This window comes from Rhamphochromis longiceps, linkage group LG4, assembly GCF_057381845.1.
Source record: "Rhamphochromis longiceps isolate RC_006_pf linkage group LG4, R_longiceps_female_GT1.1, whole genome shotgun sequence".
In the NCBI taxonomy this organism is placed as follows: domain Eukaryota; kingdom Metazoa; phylum Chordata; class Actinopteri; order Cichliformes; family Cichlidae; genus Rhamphochromis; species Rhamphochromis longiceps.
This window is the reverse complement of record NC_140560.1, coordinates 13,426,160-13,436,388: the sequence shown is the minus strand read 5'-3', so window position 1 is coordinate 13,436,388 and position 10,229 is coordinate 13,426,160. Positions and strand designations below refer to the sequence as shown.

Below are 10,229 nucleotides of genomic sequence, written 5' to 3'. Positions count from 1 at the left end.
TGTAAACCTGTGCTGGGATTTTTAGTAAGGCTGATAATGTTGATTTTTATGGTTCAGTCATCATTGAGGATTCATGAATGAATAAATATCCCATGATGAGACACTTGTGACTATACTTTCTGTGGTATTTGGCATTCCTGTACCATCATAAGACTTTTCTTTATTCCATATTTCATAATCGCAGAGTGTTTGTGACTGGGGCACGCACAGTCTCACCCACTGTATTGTTTATAGCCTGCTTAGCTGGATGCTAACTTATATGAAACTCCTGGAATAGTTGTAAACCTGTAGATTTAGATGGTGCTCAGGACAACAAAGACATATGCTCAGGGTTAGGAGATTTAAGCAAAGTTTACTAGTAATTCAAAACAGTAATTTTATAGAATAAAATCCAGTTCATCAACGTAAAATATCTGAGGTGCCAAAAGCTCCAAAAGCTCACTGATTGCATTACCAACAACCAACCTAACCTTAACCTTTTTAGCAGACGATAAGTGGTAATGTGTGCTTAACATTACAAAACATGCCAAATTTAAACCTCCTAAACAGAGAGCTTGAAACACTAAAATGGAAATCCCACAATGCATCTGTTAATTTAAAATTTACAAGAAAGGTTTTATACTTGATTTAATGTCGGACAGTCCTCCACAGGCTCCCAGAATGCATTGTTGTTTGTAGAAGTTTACTGTATTTTTAAAAATACAGCATAAAATAATAATAAAATCATGTAGTTCTTACAGTAATTTGTAATAGCGCTCTTTAATAACCTTATCCCAGATTGGGTTTCCTTTCTTTTAAACTTTTATTTGTTTACATAAAGTTTGGCCAAAGATTTGGGAAAAGTATGGCAACATAAGCTGTCCCACACGGGTATTGTGTACTCTGTTTTTGCCATTATTAATCCCACTAACCTACTGCAAAAGCCCTTTGAGGTCAAACATAAATGTGTATTTCATTAACCTGTTCTATTTTGAACCAACAACATTGGTCCAAGTGGCCTCCATCGTTTTATCCCCGCTCTCACGCTATCCTCCTATAATTGTATTCCATTATCCTGTTTTATTCCTGTGTAACAACATTAAAGTGAGCTCTGGCATAAATGGCCTATCCCGCTCGTCCGTAGCGTGGGCACGTTCTGGCTCCTGCACGTTCTCCACCGAGCGCCCGCGCGCCGTTTGGGAGCGCGCAGGACCCGTCCCTACAGCAGCGAGCAGCAGCAGCGCATCCATCCTGCCGTGGAGCCGGGAGCGTGGAGCCGCGAGGAGCGCACACACAGAGCGACAGAAGATGGACGGAGTGGGATCGTTCGGAGCGGGCCGGTCCGGGTCCACTATCGACCCGATTACCTTCGCCAAGCAGCCGCAGACCATCCTCAGAGTGCTGTCCTGGGTGAGAGCGGGTTTTCACGGTGGTCCCGCTGTGTGTGTGTGCGGGGGGGGGGGGGTCCTCTCTGTTGTCGTTGCTGCGCGAAACCAGTGACGTGTTTTCCCTGTAAATACAGGCTCGAGAAATCCACTAAAAGCTGATAAGGATGCGGTGTAAATGGAGACATGAAATCAATGTTAATGCTGGGGGTGATTTACAGAAATGTGCTGTACAGGGTGTAACCAGGGCCTGGTGCTTATCTGACACCGTGACCAGTGATTTCACTACAGATGTGTGTGTTTGTGAGGTGTAAACGACCTCTCCTCACCTATTCTCTTTCCCTTTTTTTCCTTTTTTTTTTTTTACATGCCACCTGCCAGTGTTTAACAAACACTGAGCAGCAGACCGGGTTGTGCTGAAAATAAGAGAGGCACATCCATATTCACTCATCAGCATTCACGTTTCTGGGCAATTGTGCTACTTATTTACGGTCCCATTGACCTACCACTTCTTATTTATCATTTCACCTGTCGTTTACACTGTTAAGTCACAATTTTCAGCTCATGATTTTGCTGATTTACCCCTACACTGCCGTCGCCGTTCGTCATCCCACCTGTGATTGGTCCGCGATCGTCGTTACGCACGGAGGGCCACGAGAAGCTTCGTGCCCTGACGTTTCGTGTAGGCTAAACGCATCACCTCTGGGTGACACAGAGAAGGTCTTCCTCAGTGGTGCCAGGGCCTCAAAAGGAAGCCAGTGGATCGTATGCAATTAATGTCATCATCATCACGTGATTTTAAAGAATTTGACTGGATGCAGAGGTTGCCACGTCGAGTTAAGATAGCGCTGTGATGTACTTATGCAGAAAAAGCTGCCTCACTTTATAGCTGTGGCCACTCAAGATGGAGCCTTTTAAACTCTGCTTGATATACGTTAAGGTAGCCCTGTGCTTCCAGCCCCATGTGGTACTTCCCACCACTGCAGTGGCAGTTTACAGAAGACAGTATACCAGGAATCTATTTCAGGAGGAGGGGGAAATGAATTCTAGTCTGTAGTGGGAATCCACAGTAAACAGGCAATTAGGTTAATGCCCTTTCCTCTCGTTTGTTTAAAAAAAAAAGCTATTCGTCAGTTAGAAATCTCACAGCAGGATTTTTTTAATTAAGGAAGAAGCGAATCAAAGTTTAGAGCAGGCAGGTAAAAGGAGAAGCCAACCCTTAAAAAGACATATTGTTTTTAAGCAGCTTTTATTTTTTTTATCACAACGATTCACTAAAAGCACCCGAGTGTGCGTCTACTCAGATTAAATCCACACATGTGATTAGTTTAAAATGTGGACCTGACATTATTCCTTTGTGTGTCCCCTCCACCTCTGTCATATGACCCACAAGCCCCCCCCCCCCAGTAGGAGTGCATTTTTTCTTTGTGAGTGTGTGTGTCAGTCACATGGCTCTACTCTGCCATGAGTGTTAGTCAGCTGATCAACAGAGGGAAGAAGAAAGGCTGAAAATGAACTTGAGAAATTTAAGTTGGAGTTTATGGTAGTAGGTTTACGTGCAGTTACACACACACTGCCTCGGGACTGTGTGATTCTTTAGGGGAAGCGAAGCATCCACCTCTTCCAGTCGGTCAGAGAGAAAGAGGGGAAATTAGGTTAATGCCTTTTGGTTTGAGTATGCTCAGAGAGATGCTTTTGAGTAGTGTAGCCACAATCCCGCTTCCAGTGAGTCTGCAAGCAGTGTTTGTTTGCTGGATAGACAGAAAACTGAAACAGTATCGCTTTAAATGGTAATCTGTTTTTGTTGTTTTCTTTAATCTAGCTCTTCCTTCCTGTCGCTCACTTTGTTCTGACTCTGACTCCACCCTCTACTTTCCCTTCGAACAACAGATATTTTCCTTGGTGGTCTTCGCCTCCATCGTGAACGAGGGTTATGTCAACATGGGCAGCGAGCGACTCCACTGCATCTTCAATAAGAACACAGACGCGTGCAACTACGGCGTGTTCGTGGGCCTGGTTGGCCTGCTGGCATGCTCCTTCTTCTTCCTGCTTGACTACAAGTTCTCCTCCATCAGCTCTGTTAAAGACAGGAAGAAGGCTGTAATGCTTGAGATCGGCTTCTCAGGTGAGGATGTGACATGTGATGGGAGGTCTTGTTCGCAGACACAAGCAAACAGGGAAGGCACAGAGCATTTCTTCCAGGCTGTCCTGGTGTGTCTGAGTTATGGCAGCTACAGGAAGTGATTCGTTTTTAAAAGGTCTTGCTGTGAGAAAAAATGAAGAAATCAAACAAAATACATCATCACTAGTGCATAATGCCAAACCGCGTAATGGGACTGTGCACTGGATGTTTTTGGAAAATGTACTTTTAATCTAAATGGTTCGGCACTTTTGTGGTTAAAGTCCTATCTTTTAAATAGGACCTTTTGTGTTAAGTTGGGGTCGGCTTCATCCTCTGTGGCTCCTCTGCTTTGGGGTGTGCCACAGGGATCTATTCTTGGGCCGTTATTGTTTTCATTGTACCTCTTGCCTCTTGGCGCGATTTTCCGAAAGCATAAAGTGCCATTCCATCTATACGCAGATGACTGCCAGCTCTACTTACCTTTTAGTCATTCTGATAGTCTCCCAACTGGACCTCTGCTTGACTGCCTTACTGATGTCAAAGCATGGATGGCAAAAATCTTTTTAAATTTTAATGATCGGAAGACAGAAGCAATTTTATTTGGCCCAAATCGTTCTTCTCATACTCTGGATGTTGATCTTGCAGCTTTGACTTCCCAACTAAAGAGTTCGATCACAAATCTTGGAGTTAAAATTGATTCTGCACTCACCTTTGATGACCATGTAAACGGGGTGGTAAAATCAGCATTTTATCACCTCAGACGTTTATCAAAGGTTAAGCCCTTTCTTTCCAAGTGTGACTTGGAAAGTGTTATTCATGCCTTTATTACCTCACGTTTAGATTATTGTAATTCTCTTTTAATAGGGGTTGGGCAGGGCACTTTGTCACGCTTGCAATTAGTGCAAAATGCTGCGGCACGATTTTTAACTGGCAGAACAAAATTTGATCACATCACTCCGATTTTGGCCTCTTTACACTGGCTTCCAATTTAATTCAGGATCCGTTTTAAAGTCCTTTTATTGGCTTTTAAATCTCTAAATGGTCTGGCACCTGTTTATTTGTCTGACTTGTTGAAGCCCCACGTCCCCACTCGTTCCCTTCGGTCAGCTGAGCAGTTGCTGCTTTCGGTCCCAAAGTCACGGCTGAAACTTAGAGGAGACCGAGCGTTCTCTGTTGCTGTGCCGATGCTTTGGAATAACCTTCCTCTCCATATTAGACAGGCTACATCAGTGCCAGTTTTTAAGTCTTTATTAACCCTCGGAGGCTTTAAGTCAAAAAAGCTTTTTTTGACTTAAAGCCTCCGAGGGTTAAAAACCTATTTTTATTCCCTGGCTTTTAACTCTGTGGGTAACTGATTGGTGTTGATCATGTCCATAACTTTATGACCACAGCACACTGTTGAATCTGTGCCAGGTAGAGTTAGGGCAGTTCTGAAGAACAAATGGGGTCCAACATAGTACCAGCAAAGTGTACCTAAATAAGTTGGTTGATGAGTGGATAAAACCAATTATATACATGACTAGCATTGATTTCCTTGCTCAAATCAGATCTGCACTTTGACAAATCACAGGCTAACCACTGAATGCCTAAAGGGTCTGAAACTGAAGTGAGTGAACGAAGCCTGGAATCATGATTCAAAAGGCCGGAGTTCCCCAAAAATAACAAAAATGCTACAGATACCAGCTTGCTTCTTTATTTCAAATAACATTCAAAGGAATGAAACCTGTCACCTGAATTTAAGTTTTAAATAGTATTAAGGAGCATTTTATGTTTCTAAAAGGGAACAAAGAAGTGCTTCCAGTCCAAAAATTGGAGAAATCAACACCTACAGGTGCTCTTTCATCTATGTGGAACGCTAACGTTGAATAAACTATTAATTGCTCTGCTGGTTTCTGACAGGTTTCTGGACCTTTCTATACTTTGTAAGTTTCTGCTTCCTCGCCAATCAGTGGTCTCGGACCAGAGCTGAAGAGCTGCCACTCAACCAAGGAGCAGATGCCGCTCGGGCAGCAATCGCCTTCTCTTTCTTCTCCATAATCACCTGGGTAAGCCCCTCCAACCACCTAAAAGCAAAACCACCTTTAACCCCAAGAGCTGAGGCTGGAAATCTTTCTATCTGAGTTGATTCCATGTCTAAAGTTAATTATGAAACTCCAGCAGCAACTGGCCTTATGAGGCATTGATGTACGTATTTATTGAGACTTTGGACTTTCAAAAAGTTTCTTTTTTTTTATTGTAATAGCTGTACTGATTTTCCTAAATGCTACCTCTGACATTGCCTTTATAAAATATAAATAAAAACTAATCAGAAGTTACAAAACTGTAATAACTGCCTGGCTCACAGTATACAAAAACCTGCTAAAGCACTTCTCGATTAGCGCATACTGCAGTGTAGCTAGTTTAAGTCTAACTATAGAAATGTTATTTGTTTTAAGGCTTTTCTTTTGGACTCTCTCTTGGCTTCTTCTTGAAGTTTTATTGGTTTCCATGATGGGCTGTTTTGTTAGCTGTAAACTCAGTTCACTATTTTCCCTTCTTCTTTCTGACATTTTGTTGGCACAGACAAGCTACCTAGCTTGTATAACTAGCTAGCCAGCTTACCTATAAATTAGCTGGCTTTATTTCTACTAAATTCTATAAAATAAATGATAAAATTCTTCTTTTTAAAACCTTTGTTGCTAAAGTGTAGTTATAATGTGCTTTTATGATTAGGAATACCTCACATTGAGTCTCAGACTCACTTTTCCCTCTCTGTGGCCCTTTTCCCGGTCCTCCAGGCTGGTCTAACAGTGCGTGCGGTCCAGAAGTATCTGCTCGGCACAGACATGACACTGTTCACCACCGAACACATGGACGGTGGCGCACCCACCCAGCCATACCCCTCCAACTCTCCGGGAGGCGGCGGCACCACCATCGAGACCACGGAGACCTACCAGAGCCCACCATTCACCGAAAACAACGCAGCACCCACATACCAGGTTCCCATTTACTAGAAAGGATAGACCTGGTGATGGTGGTGGAAGAAGAAGAAGACGACAGGGGAGAGGGATGCAGATAAGAGGAAACTGCTTTCTGTGATGTTACACGTGCAGTTGTTTATGTTGATCCGGGCTGAGTTTTCAGTAAGCGTTGAATTAGCGGCCTCTGATTCCTCATTTCTTCCTCTTGGTACCTTTTCCTTCCCGAACATTCCAGTTTTATCGTCACTTTTGTACGCCTCTCTGTGGAGCAAGGCCACAGCACAGGTACGAGAGCTGATAAATCAAAAAGAAAAACAAGTGGAGGAAATGCAGAGCAGGAGGCCACTTTTGCCGACTTCAAACGCATTTTGACAAAAAATAAGTATGAAAAAAAAGTGATCAACAAGTCAGTGACTCCACCACAACAAAGCAGTATTAGATCCCTAAAAATAGTGCAGGAGGCACTCGCATCCAGAGAGCACCCTTGTCTTATTCTTTTCATTTATTCCAAATCCCCTTTCATGCCAAACACTGCAGGGAATCGTTTTTCTTTTTCTTTTTTTTGGTTGTTGTTTTTCTTTTTCTTTTTTAGCTAGAGTCTGGTCTTTCCTCGTATGTTCCCTGCTGCAGTTAGAAACCATCATCTGCATTAAATCTGCATGTTTCCAAACTTAGAGATCAACTAAGTGCCATACTGTACTGTGTGTTTCAGACAGTGACTTAATTTAGTAGTTTTCCACATGCTGTAAAGAAAAGAAAAACAAAAAAAACACAACGGCAATGTTTTTGTGACCAAGTGCAATATTTCACATTCTTATGTAAGTAGGTAGATGCAGTACTGTGGGTAAACTAGTTTAGGTCAATTTCAGGTGCTGTCTCAAATCACATGCAATTCTTTGGATTGTGCTGATAAGTCTCGACGATCTGACCACCCTGGTGATGTTTTGCAGGAAATGGAAGTTGTATCAGATGATCAAAGCGCTCCAGAGAGAGAGAGAAAGAGGGAATTTCTCTTCCATGGAAGCTGAGCTATTATATATATAATTAGAAAAGTTCAAATTGTGCTATATCATCCTTTCAGACATGTTTTAGTCTCCCTTAATGAAATCTATCGCACATTTTAAAGCAAACGACACTCACGGTGCAAAATATAAATGGTACAGTGTCACCCTGACTGAGCCGGTGTGATTTTGGGGGTCAGCCTGATTACACTTCAAATTCAGTGTGGAAACCTTCATCCTTATTGAATCACCATTCAGTCTGGTATATTTCTGTGCCTGGCATGAATGGATTATTAAGTGGACCTAATGGGCTCCTGCGCTGGAAGTGATTATTAATCCTGGAAAGTCAGTTACATGACTATTAAAAACACACACACACACACACACAAACTGATCAGGAGTTCGGGGGGAGGGTGGGGGCTTTTACAGCCTGTGCCCAGGGGGCCTTTGTCTCACAATCAATCCATGGTGCCAGGGAATGTATTCAGTGTGTTATTTGAGACAGCGCCCTGTGCTGACTGCTGTGTGTACAAAAATCAGGAGAGTGGGAGATATTCTGGGTAAATTATGTAGGTCCGTTTATGTTTACGTTTTAGAAGCTGCCAAACTGCCCTGTGTTCTTATTGCTGTCTTCTGATTACCACGTTACTACTACGTTACTACTATGTTGTTAATAGGATCTTCTGGAGGGGGGGGGCAAAAGAAAGAATATAGTTGGGGGGTGTTACAGATCGCTCGCTGGCTAATTCATTGATCCTGCAATCCCGCCACATTAAGGAGAGAGCGGCGGGTTGGGGTGTAATAATTAGTTGCCATGACGACAGGGTTGTGTGGATGTTGGTCACCAGGGGCCCTGATGTAGATAGTACCCATGCCAACCATGTCGGTGTGTAGCAGTGTCTGTGCTGTGCTTCGCGTGCACGCTCTCATCAGTGAATCTGTGGTGTCGTGTGGTGTGTGTGCGACCGTGCGAGTGTGTCCACGTGCACCATCGTCGTGCACGAGGGACGTGTAAGTCTGCACGCTTGTGTCCAAAGCCGTGAGTGTGTGCAGTCAGTTGGGTTCTGTGCTGCATCGAAGTTTGTTTTTTCTTTAACGTGCATTTATCAGAGAGGGGGAATCACGAGCGTGCTACGATATTTAATCATTTTGCCTCAGTAAAAACACTATTTAACCTCAGTGTCACTGATAAGGTATACATAATGCAAAGCAAATTAACTGGGCCAAATCTAAAAGAATTCTAGTTAAAGTGACACACATGACCAGTCGAAAGCCTTGCTTGCTGTTCTAATGGATCCAGTGTAAATGGTTATCTCTGCTGCGGCAGGACAACTGAAGCAATCATCATAATAAGGAAAGAAAATTGTTTGTTATATATCGAATGCTGTGTCACTCCGACTCTGATAGGATGTTTTAGAAAGACTGGCAGCATCGGTGAAGCTGACAGGATCATTTTATACGTTTGTAACCGCCAATGTATCCATACTTTAAATTTACTTTCTGATTCCTCAGTTGTAGTTTTGCACAAGTGTGTACACACATTAAAAAAAAAAAAAACAACTTAAAGTATTATTAAAAATCCAGATCCGGCCCTTGATTTCATGGACTGGAGCTACAGGAAGCCAACAGACTGAAAATGTTAACTACTGTAGATATGTAGTTATAGAAAAAAAACTCTTATTCTGCAATAATAGAATTTCTGTGTGTCCTCAGTTCCAGCACTCAAATGAATAACACTGATCTACCTGTGATCTTTAAAAAAAACCCAGTTTTACTCACCTCGCCGTCTGTCAGCGAGTGTTAAGTTAAGCATGTCTTTAAAACCGTGGGATAATCCAACAGTCCTGTCTTTCAGAGTTTTATTTTGGGACAGGGTGCAACGCCACTGGCTGCTGGACTACAGCTAGAATAGGGGACAGGAGGAGTACCGTTAAGTCTATTTGTAAGAGTTAAAGGACTACACTTTGTGTTTTAGCCCACCAGCTGCAAATTGTGCACAGATCCCCTACTTTTCACACGGGCTGGTCTTAGTTTATTTGAAAATGCTTTGAATATGTTCTCACAGACTCCAGCTTGGTTTACGTGTTGTTTGTTTGTTCAGATTTATCTGTTAAGGACGCTGGCTTACCATAAACCACAACCTGCTAATAAATAAAAACTTTGAAAAAATATTTAATCATAAATATAGGGGTTTTTTTATACTATTTTTGACACCATTTTTCTAGAGGAGACATTTGACATAGTTGAAAGCAGCTTTGTTGCTGGTGGAGTCTGCCATTGCCATTCTGAGAAATCGGATTTAAGCAGCTATGGATACAGTTTAAGTTCAGTTTATGGCATGAGTTTTGAAAATAGTCTGTCGTTATGTGTTAGAAAGCACCGATGTAGTCCTTTAAGTCTTCAGTGTTGCCGGGATGGTAGTGAACAGATAACTGTGGTTGGGTGAGAGGTGCTGCTGGGGTGTTACTGGGTAGATTGGGTTGCTGTCAGGTCAGGTTGTATTGATGTTCTCAGTGCTTCAGTCTCTTCTTCAGTCACTGTGGTAGATAATAATAATAATAATACAAGCATTCTCTGTGTTTCGTGCTCTGGCCCATGTACACCACCGTGGTATTGGTTTGATTGTAAAATTCAGTATGTTATTGAAGTAAATGAAATTATTGTGTGATGCTGTTCAGGGTCTGATGTGTCCACTACTACAGAAAATTTAAAAAACAACAACAAATAAATAAATTTATGTCAATAATGCATATTTATAACTAGAAAGCACTCTCTGTTGGAA

General features: G+C 42.3%; 1 protein-coding gene across 1 annotated transcript; it reads left to right on the top strand.

Moving 5' to 3' along the window:
- Positions 1 to 1,040: 1,040 nt before the first annotated feature.
- syngr3a (synaptogyrin 3a) lies at positions 1,041 to 8,567 on the top strand. The gene is made up of 4 exons (XM_085403374.1): positions 1,041 to 1,389; positions 3,255 to 3,489; positions 5,386 to 5,531; positions 6,264 to 8,567. The coding sequence occupies exons 1-4, from the start codon at positions 1,288 to 1,290 to the stop codon at positions 6,477 to 6,479; spliced, it is 699 nt and encodes a 232-aa protein (XP_085259500.1). The 5' UTR covers positions 1,041 to 1,287; the 3' UTR covers positions 6,480 to 8,567.
- The last annotated feature ends 1,662 nt before the right edge of the window (positions 8,568 to 10,229 follow it).